Here is a 21519-nt window from a genome sequence, read left to right as displayed (position 1 = left end):
TGGGGACTCATATCATTAACGATTCCAGTACTTTCCTTCAAAACAAATATATCTCTCTTACTGTCATTTGTGGTGTGTGCAGTGAATTTTTCCCCTTTAATTTATGGAGCCGCTAATAATTAATGGCTATATGTGGGTTCATTTAAACTTCTTTCAGAACGAGCACTTCGCCCAAACAGAATGTATTGGCGACAAGGCATCTACTTGAATTGGTCTCCTGAAGCTTATTGCTTGGTAGGATCTGAAGTCTTAGATAATCACCCAGAGAGTTTCTTAAAAATTACAGTTCCTTCTTGTAGAAAAGGTAAGGAAATTAATTAAAAACTTTGAATTGTACCACTAAAGAAATCTAAACTTTCTAAAAAAACTTTATAGTTTTGTGACAGAATAAGGTTCTTTCCAGTTTTGTGACAGAATAAGGTTCAGCTAGGGTGTTGATGAAGTCTTCTTTGGATTATGTAGGCTGTATTCTTTTGGGCCAAGTTGTGGACCACATTGACTCTCTCATGGAAGAGTGGTTTCCAGGGTTATTGGAGATTGATATTTGTGGTGAAGGAGAAACTCTGTTGAAGAAGTGGGCATTATATAGTTTTAATGATGGTGAAGAACATCAGAAAATCTTACTTGACAACTTGATGAAGAAAGTAGAAGAAGGTATGTGTTGATACAACTTACAAATGTTTTTAAGTGATCCTTTCAATATTTGTGAAGTGAGGTTTGAAATAAATGTAAAAATTATTCTTATCCGTAAGGGATGAGTTAGAGGATACTACATTCAATTGTAGTGACAGTTCAGAAAAATATGTTTATTACCCAGTAAGATCTTATACTCTAGATTCAGAAAAAATGTTGGTTTGAGAGTTTGAATACTGGCTATTGAGCAACATAACCTCATCTGTGAAATAAGAGTACTGACCAAAACTACCTCATAGAATTGTTATGAGGATTAAAATAGATGATACATGGAAGTAACTTAGCAACGATAACCATAGGCTAAGTGCTCCAAGAATGTTGTAAAAGTAAAGAATATATAATTTCCTAGTCATGTATCAATAGTCTAAGGCAGTTCTGAATCCTACTTTCTAGTGAGTGAACCTAGGAATGAGTATTTAAAATTCCTAGTAGATAGGTATTAATTCAACTTTTAAAACTTTCTCAGAGTTTCTAGAGAAAAATAAGATTGGTAAGAAAACCTTAAAGAGTGATTAGAAATCATAGAAAATATGTGATTATTTCTGTAAATCAAAAGGACAAACTTATGTACAACCTTAATAGTTTACCTTTAAAAAAAAATGTTTTATGTACTTCTCAGGAGACCTCCTAGTGAATCCAGACCAACCAAGGCTCACCGTTCCAATATCTCAGATTGCTCCTGACTTGATTTTGGCTGACCTGCCTAGAAATATTATGTTGAATAATGATGAATTGGAATTTGAACAAGCTCCAGAGTTTCTTTTAGGTAACTATTTTTGTTGATTTGAGAATAAAAATTAGAGTGCAGCTTTTATTTATAATCTAGAAAATATTTACATATAATTATATTGTCATAGTTTTTAGTGTCTTCATATATTTTTTGTAATGTTTTTCCTTTGGGATAATATATTTTAAAGTAATATCATGTTGGGACTTCCCTGGTGGTCCAGTGGTTAAGTTTCTGCACTTCCACTGCAGGGGGCGCGGATTTGATTCCCTGGCCAGGGAGCTAAGATCCTGCATGTGGCACGACACGGCCAAAAAAAAAACCCCAACACTTTTGTAGGCTGGGTTTGAGTTGAGGATGGGACCACCATGGAAGCACACATATTTATGAAATATGTCCTTGCATTTGCTTTAATTTTCAGTGATAGGGAAGGCATTTAGGAAGTTTTCAGTTGAGTAATGCAGCCATTTTTCAGTCACAAAAAGAATAAGTAAAGGAAGAACACCTCTAAGTAGTCATTGTAGCAATTTTGTTGCTAAGTATGACAATCATAAATTTTCATTAAAATATTCATAAAAAGCCAATTTGAGATTAAAAATTCAGAAGCATTAAATTGGTAATGTACTCAAGTTCTAAACATTGCTGAGAATACTTGGGAGCTATGGAGAGTATTGAGTTGATTTAATGTAAAGTATTTGAGGACAATTCTGACTTTACTTTGTGGAGTATTTGTTGTTGTTATGTGTGTATACATTTTATTTTAATTAAATTTCCACAGAGAGAATGACTAGACGATGTGTCAGGATATTAATATTATTAACAAACAATGTCCAAAATTTGGGATATGACATGTAGGGGTAAATAAACTCCTTTGTACCTTTATTCTTTACATTGATTGGGAAATTTTGAATGATGTTAAATGCCTTTGCACTCTGAGAGTGAATATATTAGTAATAGTAGGCTAATGCAAAATGCTGAATTGTTAACACTGAATCTTAGATCTTAACCAACACCAAACTTGACTTGTGATTTGAAAGATACAGACAAGTACCAGACATACTATTTTCTTTCTCTGAAAGAGTCTCAAGCCATCACATACAGCTCCCCCAAATATACCCTTTTAGTGCACTAAGTTGTGTTTCAGATTAATGGACATGTTTTGAGCAGTGTTATGTAGAAATGTTCAAAAAGTTCACTTTTGAAGCACCTGTGTTTTTCCACCAGTTTTACTGAGGTGTAATTGACATATAGCACTGTATAAGTTCAAGGTGTACAGCATAATGACTTGACTTACATGTACGGTGAAACGATTACCACAGTAGCTTTAGTGGACATCCATAATTGCATATATATAAAAAATGAAGGAAAAAGAAAGAAGTATTTTTATTCTTGTGATGAGAACTCTCAGGATTTACTCTCTTAACCACTTTCATACATAACCTACAGCAGTGTTAACTGTAGTTATCATGTTGTACAGTACATCCCTAGTAATTATTTACCTTATAACTGGAAGTTTGTACCTTTTGACCACCTTCAAAAGCACCTGTGTTTTATATTCTTTAATTATGCAGATAGGAAAATGTTTATAAGAGTACTCCCCTTCTCTAGCCCCATTTCCCATAAACTCATAAATTCCATGTTTATTTATTATACAAAAAGCAATCTAGGTCAGGGTTTCTCAACCTCTGCACTGATGCTGTTTGGGACTTGATAATTCTTTGTTATGAGGGGTGTCCTGTGCATTGCAGGGTGTTTAACAGCGTCCTTGGCCGCTACCCACTAGATGTCAGTAGTATCTCCTCACCCCGTCTCAGATTTGACAATCAAAACTGTCTCCAAACACTGTCAAAGGTGGGGGCTGGGGATAGGGAGCAACGTCACCCTAGCTGAGAGCCACTGATCTGAACAAATCAGATAAATCCTTCTAAAAACATTTTACAATCAGAAGCACCCTGGTATCTTTATGCTGGGATGATCTGGGGGAGGTCATTCATCTCCCTCCCTTCCGCATTTTCTTTGTGGGACAGGAGTGAATTTTAGGGCTTCAGTTAACCCTTTCCTTCCCAGATAGCAGTTACTATTAGGCAGTGACTAATATGACACATATTAATAGATTTGTGAATATTAGTAGACTTGTTTTTGTAAATACAGTTGACCCTTGAACAACACAGATTAGAACAGTATGGGTCCACTTATCTGCAATTTTTTTTTCAATAAATACAGTACCTGTATTTTTATTTTACAGATCTTTAACTAAATGTAGGGAAAAGTTTGTGTTCAATTAGAGACTATAGTGTGTGAAATCAAAAGAACTAGGGTTTGAGTCCTGATTGTATCTAAACTGTTTTCAGCTTCCTTTCCTTGGGTGAGACATTTTTCAGTTCCTTTGTTTTTGAGGCAGAGACAGCAGTGTGCAGATTTTCCACTGCACTCGGGGCTTCTGCATTCCTAACCCCATGTTGTGTGTTGTGCAAGGGTCAACTGAATATTTTAAAATACACATATATGGGGTTTTGTTTGTCTATCTGAAGAGTTATGGGAGGGGGTACATTTCCTCTTTAAGGGACTATTTTTCCAGAGAGCCACAATAGAAGATACTTCAGTGGTATTATGTGTCAATTTTTTCACACCTTTGTGTCACAAGTACACAATAGCAGTCCTTAACCTTATTTTTCCTCTTAGTTACCTGAAGGGTACGACAGCCCATACTCCAATTTAATATGGCAGTGATTATGAAATAGGGAAGGGCTTTAAAAAATTAGAAATCTCTACTACTCCCACCTGAAAATTTTATGTTTCCCTAGAGTGTATTTCTTTTCTCTGCTCATTAAATTTTTTCTTTGTTGTCAGTGTTTGTTCAGATTGAAGGGAATCAGAGCAGGATATGTCTATTATTTAAGTCTCCATCTCTTCTTGTCTCCCTTCCCCCTCCACTTGCTTTCCTTCTCTTTTCCTTCTTCTATTTGCCCAATCCTGTTTTGAATCCAATACTTAACTGTTACTATAGCCTTTGTTTCCCCCTGAAACTCCATCTTAGTTCATGGAGTAGAAGAAGGAAGAAAAAGCATTAAAGGAGACTTGATTCAGTGAAACTAGTAGTGGGTCATATTTATCTTTGAAACAGATGTAATTACAAAAGATACAATTTATTGAGTTTTCCTGCTTGCACAGATTAACCTAAGTGCTTTGTACTTTCTTTTCAAAAGGTGACGGCAGTTTTGGATCTGTTTATCGAGCGTCCTATGAAGGAGAAGAAGTGGCTGTGAAGATTTTTAATAAACATACATCACTTAGACTGTTAAGACAAGTAAGAAATGCAACAGTATTATTACATTAAATCATACATTGTTAATCTCCTGGAACTCTTGTTTTGCATGCATTTGTAATTACCGTATTTTCCCTCAAAGTTTACTAGAGTTTAGTTATGCAATCCTACTTTTGTCCTTTCTTTATGGAGTGAAATAGCTTACTCCTGTTGAAAAACAAAGACAGTATTCTGAGAATTTTTGTTCCAGGCTTAACAAGCACAGAAGAAAAGAGGGTACCTTTTTTGCATTTTTGTAATTCAAAGGAACCAAAATCCATACAACAGTAGTCCATTTAAACACTTCTCTTGGCCTCAGTTAAGTCACACGTTCTTTTCTCTGCAGGCACCAATGTTCAGGGCAGTACTGTTGCTGGTTGGCTTAGGCCTGTGTTATTGAACCAATCACTGTGATAATGAGCAGGGTATTATTTAAAATATCCCCACCTTTCCCTGAAGCTGAGATTGGGGTCAGTTCCCCTTAAAGTTCATGGGCTGCTTGGCTGAGGGTTGGATACCTCAGCAAAAGTCAGGGTACTGTTAGGAAGAGTGAAAGTTGATTGAATGCATAACCAAGAGTGGTCACTCCAGTACCCTCTCTTGTTTTGAATACTGGTGGGGATTTATTTCTTTTTTCTGAGTCCTAACAGTAGGGATGAGTGAGGGAGACAGGGTGACAGGAGAGATAAAATCCATGTGAATTCTGCAGTCTTACACCAGAACTCAACCATATTTTTGAATCTATTCTTTCTTATTTTTTTCTTGATTTATTAAAAAAAAATTGCGCCTGAATCTGGATCTAAATAACTTATATAAACAAAAAAAATACAGTTGCAATATATTAGTTACTCTGAATAATGAAAATAATTTCATGTCTGTGTAAAATATCCTGGAGTAACTTTGATTATTAGTACCAAAAATTACACTGTAGCTCTAGGAATAAGCTAATAAATATTTTGTATATAATATTTTGTAAGTCAGTGAACCAAATCTGAGCACAATCTCTATCTGTAGGCAGTTGTATTAATTGTAATTTTTCAGTCTTGATCATTAGTCTTCAATATGTTTCAAATTTTATGTAATGTGCTCAGGGAACCTTGTTGGAAATCAGAACACTAGAAAGGTTTATGGGACTGATTAGTGTATGGGCAGCTAGGTGAACCAAGGAAATAGTAGAAGAAATAGAAACAATGGAGTGTGTGTAATATGCCTCTTTCGAAAAAAAGAAAAGGAAAGGAAAACACTTGTATTCAGTGCTGCATTTTAAGGGTCATTCTACCTGTGGTCATGAATCGGGGCTGATCTGTTACACTCTTTTTGTTCCTTTCTCTTTGCAATCAGTGAGCTGTTTTTCTAGGATAGGAAATTTGGATTAGGCTCCAGTCTGTGCTTATGAAAGAAAACAAAGCTAACTTGACTTGTTCTCATCAGTTTTAGCCAACTGAGCTAATCAGACATAGAAGAAAAAAAGATTTTTATCTACTAAGGAAGTATGATTGCAGTCTGAAGTCCGTGTTCTTGAAAAATCCCCTCTCAGGGCGTTGAGCCTTTATTCTTCAGCTTGCAGAATTCTTCACACATCAGTCTCCTGATAAATGCAGTTGGCACTGATACTCATCTTTGAAGCTGGTTGTTAAGAAGCAGAGCTTCTGCAGAAATCATAATTTAAAACATGAATCAGGGCTTCCCTGGTAGCTCAGTGGTTGGGAGTCCGCCTGCCGATTCGGGGGACGCGGGTTCGTGCCCCGGCCCGGGAGGATCCCACGTGCCGCGGAGCGGCTGGGCCCGTGAGCCATGGCCTCTGGGCCTGCGGGTCCGGAGCCTGTGCTCCGCGGCGGGAGGGGCCACAGCAGTGAGAGGCCCGCGTGCCGCAAAATCATAAAAAACAAAAACAAAAAAACATGAATCAGTTTAATACCACATAAGCTATAAATTTCAACTAAATACAGTTTCAGAGTAGAGTGAAATATACAGAATAACATGTATGGAATTCAAAACAACAGTATCATGAAACAGGTTGTAAAGTCTCACCAGATGTGGCCTAGGAATCAAATTGGAGACCTTTCTGTTCCAGCTAACTTCTTGGATTAGAGAGAGGTGTTGCACCTGGTGATTGCTTTCTTTAGTAAGGGTGGTCCAAGGCAGATCACTCTGAGGAAGTAAGAGTTTTGAGCTAAGATCTGAATGGCAAGAAGACTTTAGCTGTGTGAAGGGTGAAGGGATTTCTAGGCAGAGGGATCAGCAAGGGCAAAGACTCTGTGGCTGGAAGGCAGGAGCTGGGTGTGTGCGGTGCTGGGGATTTAATGAACACCAGTGTGGCAGAAGGGTGGTGAATAAGGAAGAGAGAGAAAGGAGATGAGGTTTGAAAGATGGGCTAAGGCAGATCGGGTCAGGCCTCAATGGCTGTTTAAGTTCATGGGATCTTAATCTATTGGGTTGGCCAAAACGTTTGTTTGGGTTTTTCTGTAACACCTTGTGGAAAAACCCAGACGAACTTTTTGGCCAACCCAATAAAAGTAACAGGAAGTCATTAGAGAGTTTCAGGCAGGGGCAATGCCATACATTTCTTTAGACTTAGACATTTCTCTCCAGAAAACTCTCTAGTCATTAAACCAGAGATAATAGGCAGGTTGTACCTCACATGCCTCAAAGTGCAGTTGATTAGTAGTGGCTGCTCAGGATGTTGGGCTGAGAAGGATTCTGTGGCTAAGGAGGATTCAGTAGGCAAGACTGACATGACCTATGAGTGTGCCACAATAGGACAGTGTCCTGTCCTAGCATTAAATGTTCCAGTAAAGCAGAGCAAACGGAAAAAGAGGACTTAAAATTTTAATTCAGGATATGGTTGCAAAACCAGTGGTTTAATTCTGAAAATGTGGAAAATGTAAAAAAGCTCAAAGAAGAAATGGAAAGTTTGCTATAATCCAGTCACTCAGGGAAAAGTGCTCCAAGTGTTGATGGGCTTAAGGAAGGAGACACTTGGGTAAAAGCTGATTGTCTATGACTCTGAAATGATTCTTGACTTTGCAGGAGCTGGTGGTGCTTTGCCACCTCCACCATCCCAGCTTAATATCTTTGCTGGCAGCTGGGGTTCGTCCTCGAATGTTGGTGATGGAGTTAGCCTCCAAGGGTTCCCTGGATCGCCTGCTTCAACAAGACAAAGCCAGTCTCACCAGAACGCTGCAGCACAGGATTGCACTACATGTGGCTGATGGTCTGAGGTAATAGATTAGGTCATGCTGTTTTCTATTCAGGGCATGATGAGTGTGAGCCCAAAATTACTCTCAGACTTTGAGAAGAGCGCTTCCCTGTAACAATGTGTCCTGGTAATATTTCACAAACTATTTGGGTGTAAAACTACCATTTCCCTGATCAGATTTTATAATTTCATAAAATAAGAGTAGGAAGAGCGTGCAGATCTCATAGCTAGCAGAATTACAGTTGGAACCCAGGAGGCCTTCTCCAGAGCCCATGATCTTAACCCTGTATTGACCTACCTTCCCTAAAAAAATATAGGTAAGGCTTCAAAGTATCAAGGAAAGTGTCAGTTATCATGGGTAATTCTAATGAGGAAAGATGAGGCCATATTTCTGAAGGGGACTGGAGTGATTTGAGTTGGGTTGTCCTGTAAGACCATAGTGTGTCTCAGAGGTGCACCCAGTCCCGCAGCCAGATGGCATCCAGACAGAGCCTTGGAGGGTGGAAAGGCCATGGCCTTTGGAGACAGAGGGACTGTCCACACACTTGCTTTGATTTTATATCTCTGATTCTCTCTTTCTTGTAGTCTCTAAACTGTGCCTAATACTTAGTGAATAGTGTTTCGAGTTCTTCTGTAATAATTGAAGACATCCCAAGTCAAACTCTTGATTTCCCCCTTTTCCACTGCTCTCCATCTCCGGTCACCCAGTTGTGTCACCTTGGAATCATCCTTTAGTCCTTCCTTTCTCTCACATCCCACAGCTCATCCTTCAGCAAATGTCTTTAGCAAACATATCTCAATGCAGCTCCTTCTCCTAACTTCTCTCCCTCCCAGCAGTGTCTAAGCTGCTGTCATCTCTTCTCGCCCAGCTGGTCTCCCTGCTTTCACCTTTGCCCCCCAGATAACCTGCTTTTCACACAGTAGCCAGAGTGATCATTCTAACATGGAAGTTGGATCACATCTTTCTCCTGTTATCAACCCTCTCCCACCTCACTCTGATCACTGTGCTCAGCCACTCGCCTCCCCGAGGCTTCTGGAATATGCCAGAGACTTTATACCAGCTATTCTCTTGGCCAGAATGTCGAACCTCCAGATATCCTCTTGGCTCACTTCTCATTTCATTCAGGTTTCTCCTCAGGGAGGGTGTCCCTGACTACCTTGTGTCTCTTTGGCACCTGTAGCACTTATCACTGCCGGGTATTCTTTATGTTTTTATTTTAAAAGTTTGTTTATTGTCTGTCTTTGCCACCAGAATCTAAGTGCCACGATAGCAAGGATTTTTCCTCTTGTTCACCGTTGTACCTCAGCACCTAGAACGGTGCGTTCTCATTACACATGTTGCCACTGGGGAGAGAGGGAGGAAGGAAGGAAGACAGTGCCTGGTGCATGGTAGCCACAAAGTGGATGCAAATTTCCTTCTCTTCCTTTCCTTCTTAAATAGTGTCTATTCCTTTTGAGCAGTATCCAGAAATGTAAATGGAATGGATGGTAAGGAGAACAAACACTGATCACAAACAAATAAAACTAAACTATTGATATATACGATATAACTATTAATACTGTATAGGGGATATAATAGGAGAATAAAATGAGTAGATTTCCTTTCCTGAAAGAGTCCGGAAGCTATTGAAAAACACAGATTATTATATGAAACAGGAATGCAAAGATTTGGATCTGGGTTGCTACATCCACTTTTGAACACCAGGGGGAACTTTGTACTAAATTAATCTAGATAAAGGGCAACTATGTCTTATGTATTTCAAAAGCTGTATTGGTCATTTTCCTTGATTAAACCGACTCCAGGTCCTGGTTTTTCCCTAAATCTTCCACATAATTCCCAAAATGCTTATTTATAAAATGAATAATTGATTTTTTAAAAAATTCATTACTGTTTGAAAGACCTCATCTCTTAAATAACTTGAAGACCTTACTTAAAATAACAAATCCAGCAGTTTCTGTTAAAGTAAGTGAAATCTCATCATATTTTCCTATCATTTGCCTGATTTGTTCTCAGCATAATGCCAAGGGAGCTTTCTGGGTCTTGTGCTACAAGAGGTTAGTAGATTTCAGTAGCAATCGATCTTCTCCCAGCACTAAGTATTTAAAAATCTCAGCATTAGGGTTTGTCTTCCCAAATATATTTTAGCACAGAGCTATAACTATGGAGGTAGAAAGAGACAATAAAGTCGCACGCCTCTGCAGTCCCTTAAATGATGGCGCTGTTTAGAGTGACATACAGGAACTTTCTTCACGTTACATATTTTCTCTTTTGCAGTCTTGCCTTCAGCTATTAGTTTACACCTCTAACTGTCTGATGCTTTGAGTTCTTTATTATAATTCTCAACTACCTTTGAAGATATGGTCACCTATATTTCCCATAAGCTTCTGTGTTTCAGTATGTTCAAAATTGAATTTGCTTTCTCTTTTTCCTTCCACCATGAATCTGTTCTTTATCTTGTATCTCCCATTTGCCAACAAAGGTCTTCGTAGTCACATCCAGAGCAACCCCCTCTCCCACAAAAGTAAGTACTCATTTGTCCGCCAGGTCCTTGACTGTTTTACATCATCTTTTTTTATTTTTGCCTTTTTTTTTTTTTTTAACATCTTTATTGGAGTATAATTGCTTTACAATGGTATGTTAGTTTCAGCTTCACAACAAAATGAATCAGTTATATATATACATATATCTTTTTAATTGATTAATTTATTTTTATGCCACTACTGCTGACTTGGTCCGGTACATCTGGTGAACTATCAGAACATTTCTGATGTTATATTCTTCTAAAATAAAAATCTAATTATCCTTGAAATTCCCTGGCATTCCAAGTTATCTGCAGAATACATCTAAACTCCTTGGCCATAGCGTCAAAACTCTTTATGTATCCTCTAGTCTGCCTCTCCAGCCTCCTCCCATTCCACTGCCCTTGTTCTAACCATGCTGAAGGGCTTGACTTCTCACTGACATCCATGTCTGTCTTTGCATTTGTCATTCCTGTCTTTTCAAAAAATTGTCTGCCTAGAGAACTCATTTTCCTCTAGAATTTGCTCACATACCATCTCCACAATGATGTCTGACTGCATCATGAAAAGTTGGTTTGGCTAACTCATGTTTCTTGAGTCTCCATGCAGGACTTTGTGCTGGCTGCTTAAGAAGGAAAGATAGGGATTATATTGCTCTTATCAAGGTTTAAAACTTATAGTCTAGTGGGAGAGTCTGCTTTGCTATCTGTACCTTTGTGCTTTTCTTCCTCTGGCTTCCCTAGCATTTGGTACTCATCACATTTCTGCAACCTTATTTGAGCACCTGTCTCTCCTAGATTGTGGCCCCTCAAGAGCAGGGAGACAAAGATGACGTTATATCCCCAGTGACTGTCCCTCATAGATGCCCAATATATATTTGTTAAATGAATGAAGGCATTCTATTTTTAGAGTAATTCTCTTTAGGATGAGATAAAGTTTACTTTAAGTTATACGAGTTTCTTAGCAACATTGATGATAATCACAATTTAAAAATGACTAGTTGAGTTTAGACCAGTTTGTTTTAATAAAATATTTGACAATGCTCGCTGTCATGTAATACATAAATTATGGCTGAATTATTCTTAGTAAGACAAGATCTGTACTTGTTAATATTTTGAAAGCTATTCTGCTATTCTATTAAAAGCTATTAAAACTGCAATTTTAAGATTAAATTCTATAACTGAACATTTTAACTAATCCAGATAATCTTTCTCTCCCACTGACATAATTTCAAATTAAGTTTAACTAATTTTTTTTAACCTTTGGAAAGTATTCCGAGAGAGTCTGTATTCTATAAATATTCTGAAAGAGGCACGCATTATGAAGGATTTGGATGCCATTCAATTATGTATGACTTGGCTTTAACTTTTTTGTTCTTAATCTCCCAGCTTTTCTCTTCAGCAGGGCAAAGTAGCTAATGGCTTTTCAGTAAGCCCTTAGTAAATTTTTCTTTTAAGCCCATAACTTATTATTAAGGTCAACTTCATTAGTACATCTATCTTACTTTTCAACCAAAAATATGTTTACTGAAAGGAATAAGCCTAATGTCAAATGTCTTAACTACATCCTGGAAGAGAAAGAATCTTCTCCTGCATTAGTTGATGCCGTTAAATGATACATACACTCCCATCAATCAGTGGAAAGTTCAGGGTATTGCTGCCACTCTGCTCCTAATGCCCCTAGCAGTGATTGGTATTAGGTAATGGAGTAAATATTTATTGATATAATGTGAACCTAAACCAAAAGCCACAAACAATGGATTTAAATTTACCTCTATTAAGTTCTATGAAAAATTCTTTTCTCAAGGTAGGACATAATGTAGTTGTGAGATCATGTGCAGAGCTATGGCAAATTTAATGTCACATGGCAGGGTAAACAGAGTGGGGGAAATCTGAATTTTACGAGTGTGTAAGGAAAGGTAATAGAGTTACTTTAGTAGTTGGGGCAAAGTAATGGCTCTTTGGCCATGTTTCCAGAATGGACAAGACCTGGTTGAGATGAAAACTTCTTATTTTTTATATTAACTAGTTTTTATTCTTCACCTACAGTGAGTGTCCAGCTCTAGTTGCTGATGGTTGAATGGATCTGTTTCTAAAAGGAAAGACTTTAAAATCCCCCATATCACCTTTCCCAAGACAATGTTTTACTCATTCCAACTCTTGGTCTAAAATGTTCTTTGATAATTTATAACAGAATTGGGTTTTAAAGTAAATTACATCTTCAAACGGTACAGTATTGATAGCTAGAAAAGTCTTTTATTTTGATTTATTACTATTTAAAAAGTAGAAAATATTTTCCAAAAAATTAGGAAATAGTTTAGTCAGAAAAAAATAAATATCAAAGGAGAGATGGAGTAGAGAGAATTTTAAAAGCTAAGAAAAACGTCTCTGTGGTTTTAAGAAAATTAAAACTTAAATAAATGGGAGTTATAACAAAATACTATCAATTCTTATTTAACATATTTACATTTTAAACTAATTAAAATAGTCACATGGTATTGAGGGAATTCAGAATTCCTTTTAAGTTGTTTTTAAAGTATACAAAAGGTAAGTCTTCAAAAATTGGTACTTTGCTTAAAGTGGTTGTGCCTTAAAGTTTAAATCACTTATCAGGATTGACATGTCTTTTTGTTTGTTTGTTTTAAAAGCATAAGCTTGCTCTGTAATATTGGACTTGTAGGTTTTGATTTCCTTCTGCAATATCTCTTAACTTTGAAGGTGAAACTTAGCACAGAATTTTTGATGCTTTGCGTAATAAACATATATTTTTAAAAATAATGACAAAATTTATTATGGTATAATCACATTTTAATAAGGTTTCCTGTGCATTTCACGGCAGATACCTCCACTCAGCCATGATTATATACCGTGACTTGAAGCCCCACAACGTGTTGCTTTTCACCCTGTATCCCAATGCCGCGATCATTGCCAAGATTGCGGACTATGGGATTGCTCAGTACTGCTGTAGAATGGGGATAAAAACGTCAGAGGGCACACCAGGTGGGTGACAAGGTTTGTGTGATAATTCCCTCTTCAGAATGGATAACCACTGACTTCAGTTGTGAGTTCAGGAGAATCAAGAGAACACTGTAGCCTATCACACTGTGAACAGATATTTGTTGTGACCAGAATGTGAATAATTGTGACCAGTACGTTTGTGATTTTGAATATTATATCCTGTAGGGCAAAAAAATCAACTGATGTAATTTTCCAGGGTAAAAAACAAATTAAATAGAGTATGTTTTATGTCAAGTTATATTTTTAAAAGTTGGACTTAAAAATGTTTAAATACTCCAGAGGTGGTGAAAAGGAACCTCAAAGTTTTAGTGAGGCAAACCAAATTCAGGTTCGCAAACCCTTTTTTGTAACTCTGAAACCCAAATAACTTTGAAAATCCAAAGTTTTTTTTTTTATAACTGATTCGGTGGCAAAATCTGACCCGATTGAATTGATCCTTGTTAGGATCTTTATTTCTCATATTCACTGTGAATGTGTGTATGTTTCACAGCAGAAATATAAACATGTTTGTTTGAATACAGGGTGTTGGCTCTGATCTCACTGAATTTTATATAATTTGTTATATGCATTATTACTTTCTTAAATATGAAAAAGTATAAATTCCTAAATACTTCTAGCTCCAAGAGTTTCAGGTAGGGACTTTGGGACTGGAGTTCTTAGTTGCACTGTTCTTGATACAAGCATACTTTCTTATTCTTTTTAAAAAATTTTTTTAATTAAAAAAATTTTTTAATTTAATTTTATTGGAGTATAGTTGATTTACAGTGTTGTGTTTCAGGTGTACAACCAAGTGATTCAGTTTTACATATACATATATTCATTCTTTTTTAGATTGTTTTCTCACAGAGTTTATCACAGAATATTGAGTAGAGTTCCCTCTGCTATACAGTAGGTCCTTGTTGGTTACCTTTCTTATATATAGTAGTGTGTGTATGTTCATTCCAAGTTCCTGATTTATCCCTCCCCACCACTTTCGCCTTTGGTAACCATAAGTTTGTTTTTGATATCTCTAAGTTTGTTTCTGTTTTGTAAATAAGTTCATTTGTATCATTTTTTAAAAAATTAGATTCCACATATGAGTGATATCATCTGAGATTTGTCTTTCTCTGTCTGACTTACTTCACTTAGTATGATAATCTCTAGGTCCACCGTGTTGCTGCAAATGGCATTATTTCATTTTTTATGGCTGAGTAATTGTCCATTGTATATACGTACCACATCTTCTTTATCCATTCCTCTGTCGATGGACATTTAGGTTGATTCCATGTCTTGGCTATTGTAAACAGTGCTGCAGTGAACATTGGGGTGCATGTATCTTTTCAGATTATGGTTTTCTCAGGGTATATGCCCAGTAGTGAGACTTCTGGGTCATATGGTAGTTCTATTTTTAGTTTTTTAAGGAACCTCCATACTGTTCTCCATAGTGGCTGTACCAATTTACATCCCCACCAATAGTGTAGGAGGGTTCTGACTGGTACAGTAATTTAAACCTTCAAACATTGAACTTTGTTTTTCTTTCTTCATAATTTATAGGTTGTTAATGCTTCAATACTTAAAAGTACTGTAGAGTCATGTTACTATGTAAAATGAGACATACCCATTTTGCGTACTGTTATATTTATGGTCTCCAGAAATCACAGGCATCATTTTCTTACCTTAGATTTTAATATTGCTTTTAAGTGTCATGCCCAACTCTTTTTTTGTCATGCCTGCTGTAATACTCCTATTACTTTAACTGTAAACTGACTTTCTACCAGTGAAAATTCTATTTCCTTTGTTCTTGGGTTTTCATGATCTTATACTCAGACATGTTCTTTCCACGTGGAGTTCTCCCTCCCTTTCTCAGCTCTCTTTCCTCTTCTAATAATAGATTCAGCAGAATCTCAGCTTCCGATTAGTAAGAAACAGTCATAGGGCAAGTAATCTGTACAGACATCTTGTCTTTCAGATTTCAGTTTGCGTGGGAATAGAAAATTGAAGGGTTGATATCTGTTTAGTGGGGGGCAGCTCTAGCTCTGGAGAAATCTTACATGGTTAGTTATTTGTAAATAAAATTACAGGTGGCTTTACATCATCTTGATGATTGAAGCTCAGTTAAAACACATTCTTAAGACAGAAGAAAGTACTTTAGAGGATATCTGACTAGGCAGAATTGTCCCCTACCCTCTTCCCCTTTCCCCATTTTTGTCCTTAGATAAGCAAATGGCCCCAGCTTCCAATGCCTGGTTTTATTTTTGCTCCAAATACATATCATCTCTTTCATTTTACATGGCTATCTGTTGGAAGTAGAGTGTGCATTCTCATAAACATTTCAAAGTATATTTTCTGGCTCAAGTGTCTCTGGGTTGTTCAATAATAATAAAATAATTATCTCTTCAGCAACTGCTGTGTCCCAGGCTCAGGGCCAGATACATTAGACACATGGTATCCTATCCTCATGCCAGGGCTGAAAGTTAGCTTTTATCTTCTCATCTATAAAATGAGGAAGCTGAGGCTCAGTGAGATTGTGTAACTTGCACAAAGTCATGCAGTAAGTGGCCAAGATAAAGCTCAGTCTAAATGACATTTGAATCCAGAGCTATTTGGCTTTAAGTCCTATACAGGCATACCTTATTTTATTGTACTTTGCTTTATTATGCTTTGCAGATGTTGTGTTTCTTACAAATTGCAGGTTTGTGGCAACCGTGCATCAAGCCAGTCTGTCAGAGCTGTTTTCTTCAACAGCCTTTGCTAACTTTGGGTCTCTGTGTCACATTTTGATTATTCTCACAATATTTCAAACTTCTTCATTATTATTATGTTTGTTATGGGGATCTGTGATCAGTGACATTACTATTGCAAAAAGATTGTGACTTGCTAACAGCTCAGATGATCGTTAGCAGTTTTTAACAATAAAGTATTTTTAAATAAAGGATTGTGCATTATTTTTAGACATAGTGCTGTTGCACATTAATAGACTTCAGTATTGTAAACATAACTTTTATATGCACTGGGAAACCAAAAACTTTGTATGACTCACTTTATTGCGATACTTGCTTTATTGAGGTGATCTGGCACCAAACCTGCCATATCTCCAAGGTATGCCTGTAGTCGCTCTCCTGGATCACATACAACTATGACATACACTTAAAGAGGTTTACTTAACCTTAGTTATTAAAAATCCAAATAAACAAAGCAAAATTACAGGGCCAGAAACCACAAATATTGTCACGTACAGGTTTGGAAGAATAGTCTTAGAAGATGGGATTCCACAGGCCTCGTAAACCCACCTAGAAATGGGCACATGACGGCATTCTTCTCTTGGAAGATCTGCTCATTACTGTCATGTCTCATGAAGGTGGGCCAGGCCACTCATCTGGGGCCTGCAATTCGTTCCCCCTCCCCTCAGCCACGTCACTGTGTTCGTGGAGAGGAAATCCTGCTGTTGAAGCCTCAACCCCCTACTTGGCAGTGGACCTCTCTGATCCTTGTAGACTGTGCTCCCTCAGTGGGCTGGGCAAGCCAGCAGTCAGCTCATTTCAACTCTGTTCAAACTCATGGCCCTTCATTTTATGTGTCTTCCTGGTTTGGGTCAACACCTGTCTATAGTTCAATATCCAACTGATTTTTCATACCACGCCAGATACTTGTCCCTGACCCCTTTTAATCTGCTGTATCAATGTGCAGTAACACAAGTATGGAGAAAGATCATGACAGGGAAACCCAGAGCCCGATTCTTTCTGTTCTGCCCGCTTTTCCCCCAGGCTGCTTAATACATGGTAAGCATTTTTCCTTGCTGTATCTTGGACCTTCTCTTTATCTCTACTGTATTTATTATTGTTAGAGCCCTTCTAATCACCTCAGCCCTAAACTCAAATTAAAAATTTTAAATAACAGTAATTGTCACCACTGCTGCCACCATCACCAAACTTTTCCTTCCCCAGAGCAATTATGTTTGAGAAGAAAATCATTCCCTCTCATATGATTTTAGTTCTCTCCTTGTCTTTTCCTTTTTAATGGATCTTCCTGTTAATGTTATACTTAGAAACTTTATGAGAAACAAAATATAAGGTTTAACTTGGAAATTTTAGAGAAACAAAACACCATGTGTTTGTTATTGTTAAACTTTTGTGAAGTTTTATACTAACTCTTACTGTGGTGCATTAACACCGTGTGTGCATGTGAGTGTGGGTTCATTGCTGTTGTCTCAGGGAATATGGTAATGGGAGCAAACCTTTCGTGGCACGAACAGAGTGCTTGTCTCATGCTTAGCCCTTTGCATAGGTTGATTATCTCAGTTAACCCTCATGACCCTCTGACATGAGTCCTATTATTATTCCTGGTTTACAGATAAGGAAACTAAATAAAGCTTAGGGACCATTAAAAATGTCTATAGGGTCACATAAGACACAAACCCAACCTTCCTGAGAACACAGCCCCTGGCCAGGTACCATCATAGCTGGAGCGCAAAGGTAGAAACAATTCGGTTATTGGCAAGTACCACAGCAGTGTGTCTGTCTACATTTTCAAAGGTAAATATGGGATGGAAACTTTCAACTTCAAATAATTTGGAGAGATTCAACTTTAACTCAGTCAAATGGGTATGTATGTATTATATCCTGTTAGTAGCAACGGTTAATTCTGGGTCTTATGACAGTTACACTGTTGACTGAGATGGATGCTGACTGATGGCTTTCACCCCGCCAACATCCACAGAAATACAACAGTCTTTGGGTAAACAAAAATGTTATTCTCTGGTTATACCTATCATCTGATAGAAATTATGAAACAGGCTCTACTCAGACTTTTTGGAAAGTAAAAAAGAAAGTATATGTTTCTGTGTACTTTGTGATATATAGTCAGACCTAATTTATAAATTTCTCATGTTTTTGATCTATGGATATTTTAAATGCAGACTTCTCTGGAAAAGTATCTCTAAATATAGTTTTTAGACAAATGCATCATATTTTCCCAATTATTTTAACATTGTGACTTGTAATAATTCTCTAAGGGAAAGGTATTCTTATTTTTTATTCATTTATTCATGCATCTGGCAATAATTTATTGAATGTTTACCAAATATCAAACTGGTGTCACTACTTAATAGCTGTGTGGTGCTCAAGATTCACTTTCTGGGGTTCACTTTTCATTTCTGTAAATTGTGACGAGAAAAATAATGCCTACCTCAGAGTTGTTTAAGGGTAAAATGAGGTAACCCATGTAAGTAACATAGAGAAGAGCTGGCATGTTGCAGTTGCGCCAAGTGTGTTAGCTGTTTTAGTGGTGAACTTGGAGAATGGGCATTAATAAATGTAAATTTTCATCTCCAGAAGCACACGTTTTGCCAGGAGAAACAGGGCTGTAAACAATAATCATAAAGCATTGTATTAGTTTCAGCAGGAGATCTAGTTCAAGGTACAGTGATAGTGCAAGGCGCAAGTGGTTAACTGAGCTATGGGTCGTCAGGACTTCCTTCATAGAGGAGGTGACTCTGGAATGACATCTTAAAGGAGAAGTTTGAGGTTTGAGTAAATAAATAAGTAAGTGGGAGGAGACATTTCAGGCAAAACGTGCTAAGGTAGAAAATGACTTGTCTCATTCCGATAACTGCAAGAAGTTCCATGCGGTCTAAGTGACAGATGGAGGATGGAGGATTCTTTGGTTATGTTTTTCAATTCTGGCTGTATATTAGATAACATGTAGGGCTTAAGGGATATATCCCCTAGGGTTGTGTCCTTTACAGTTGTATTTTAGTAGGTGTGGAGCAGGGGCTCTCAATGTGGCCACATGTTTGAAGCTACTGGAGGACTTTCAAATGTACGGGTAGCAGGACCCCATGCCCAGGATTCTGATTTAAATAGTTTGGGTGGAGCCCAGACATTGAGGTTATTTAAATGATCCCCAGGTGATTCCCATCTCTTCATCATATAAATAGTGTCATTGCCTCTATAAATCAGTTATAACATGGGCAGCTCAAATTGTGGTATTGTCTCACATTGGGGAAAATGTTATTTGCAGAAAAACTTTTAACAAGATGATTAGCATTTACTCTAGATTTTGAGAGTATTAGCCTGTGATATAAGCAAAAAGTTATGAGAGTAAATATGAATAGCATTTAGACTTATGTTCAAATAAAAAGAGCAAATGTCTGTTTTAAATTAATCTTTCTCAATGGTGCACATTCTAGGCACCGCAATGGATTCTGGAGATAGATATATATGACCTAATGATTATTGACTGTCTAGATTCTGTTAAACTTGGGCTATGAAGTCAGTGTCTTAGTTTGAATCCTTGCTCTACCACTTACTAGCCAGGGCTGGAGAAATTACCTAATTCCTTTCCTTGGTTAAACAGTAGTACCTAATAATAGTATCTGTTGTAGGGGATTGTTGTGAAAATCAGATGAGAAATTCATGTAAAGTGTTTAGCACAATGCCTGGCACATTCCTTAGGTGTCTTTTCTTTCCTGGACTCTCTGCTCTGTCTACTTTTTTTTTTGCGGTATGCGGGCCTCTCACTGTTGTGGCCTCTCCCGTTGCGGAGCACAGCCTCTGGACGCGCAGGCCCAGCGGCCATGGCTCACGGGCCCAGCCGCCCCGCGGCATGTGGGATCTTCCCAGACCGGGGCACGAACCTGTGTCCCCTGCATCAGCAGGCGGACTCTCAACCACTGCGCCACCAGGGGAGCCCTCTGCTCTGTCTTCTTAACACAGGGAGCCCCCTTCTTAACACAGAAGGCTCTGTTTGCCTTCCCTTTCCCTGTCCTCTGAAGGGCACTCAGAAAACTCATCTTGTTTGTTTGCTCTCTCTCAGAGATCACTGTCTTGTGTTCCTGGTGTCCAGAGTTTCATACATGTTGTCTAGTTATTTCATTGTTTTATGCAGGATGGTAAGTCTAGTCCCTGTTATTCTATCTTACCTAGAAGTAGAAGTGATACATGTTTAAATAAATGACTTATTTGAACAGCCTAATACAACGTACATTTAGGATTTTAGTTAGTACTTAACATTTGTAGTCTTTGAGGGGCATCAGTGCTAAAGAGGGTATCCGTGTAGTACAGTAGCATGGTCCATAACTGCCATAGATCATTCACAGTATTAGATCAGGTGACAACACTGTTCTTTTGTAAACAGACAGGAAATGTTTCTATTTCTAGCCTTCCAGTGACAAGTAACATTAAAAGTGTTCATTTTCATCCCAAATTAAATTCAGTGGTGAATACATTGAGTAGCTTGAAATGTTATTCTTCCTGTTACTACTATGGTGACCAGTATACTGAAAAATAAGGCAAAAGTTTTTGAAGAAATTGCAGTTGCTTTTCCAGGGAAGTCCTCAGTGATAAGGATACATGTAGAGTAGCTTGGAGGATCTTATGGTTTAGATTGATAGTTAAATGTTATGTTGGTAGCTTAGGTCTTGATGCCCTCAGTCCCCCTCCCCTCCCCATTTTGGTTGAAATACTCCATGATGTTTTAAATTAAGATTTGATTTGCAAAACATAAGGTTGTGAGTTGAAAGCAGCAAATGCTATTGAGCAGGTCAAAAGATGTGTTTCTAATAAATTAGTGGAAATAACACTGCGGCAACAAAGAGATATATCTAGATTTAATGTGCTTGAGTGTTTTATATACATACTGTATTGTAAATTCTGCATCTTTGTTTTCTTTTTCTACTTAATATTTCAGGGACATCTTTCTGTGTCAAATATCAGTTTTAACAGCTACATAATATTTCAGTAATTTACTTAACCACATCTTGATGTATATTTAATTTTTTCGAACTTTTTGATATATTGAAAGGCTTTAATTAATAGACTTGTAAATTAAAAATTTCCCATTTATGAAACTAATTTTTAAACATTAAATTTCTAAAAATCATATTGCTGGGTAGGCATATTTTGAATTTTGAAATACTAATTACCTTCTAGAAAGGTTTATCAATTAAAATTCCCTCAAAACTTGAATTAGAGCACCTATTTCCCATTCTGGGTTTGTTATTGTTTTTAATCTTCATGAAGTTAATAGTCAAAAAGTGACAATTTAATGTTTTTATTTTTCAAATATTTATATATAGAACATA

General features: G+C 37.3%; 1 protein-coding gene across 7 annotated transcripts in view; it reads left to right on the top strand.

Annotated features, from left to right (window-relative positions):
- LRRK2 (leucine rich repeat kinase 2) overlaps positions 1-21519 on the top strand; it is a 153113-nt gene that overhangs the window by 109394 nt on the left and 22200 nt on the right. For 6 of the 7 annotated variants that reach the window (XR_003430080.1, XM_027093558.1, XM_027093557.1 and 3 more), the window contains 6 exons: positions 158-304; positions 463-654; positions 1313-1459; positions 4627-4727; positions 7755-7945; positions 13282-13442. Coding sequence is in view for 6 of the 7 variants with exons in the window: in XM_027093558.1 (XP_026949359.1) it covers positions 158-304; positions 463-654; positions 1313-1459; positions 4627-4727; positions 7755-7945; positions 13282-13442 (939 nt within the window). In the remaining variant the exon portion in view is untranslated. Of the gene's footprint in view, positions 1-157; positions 305-462; positions 655-1312; positions 1460-4626; positions 4728-7754; positions 7946-13281; positions 13455-21519 lie in introns of all 7 variants that reach the window. The other variant, XM_027093562.1, reaches the window with a different exon arrangement.

The sequence above is a fragment of the Aethalodelphis obliquidens genome, unplaced genomic scaffold (assembly GCF_003676395.1).
Source record: "Aethalodelphis obliquidens isolate GAN/ISIS:26980383/991018 unplaced genomic scaffold, ASM367639v1 scaffold84, whole genome shotgun sequence".
Classification (NCBI taxonomy): domain Eukaryota; kingdom Metazoa; phylum Chordata; class Mammalia; order Artiodactyla; family Delphinidae; genus Aethalodelphis; species Aethalodelphis obliquidens.
Note: the sequence above shows the minus strand (reverse complement) of the source record. Positions and strands in the feature narration are given on the sequence as shown.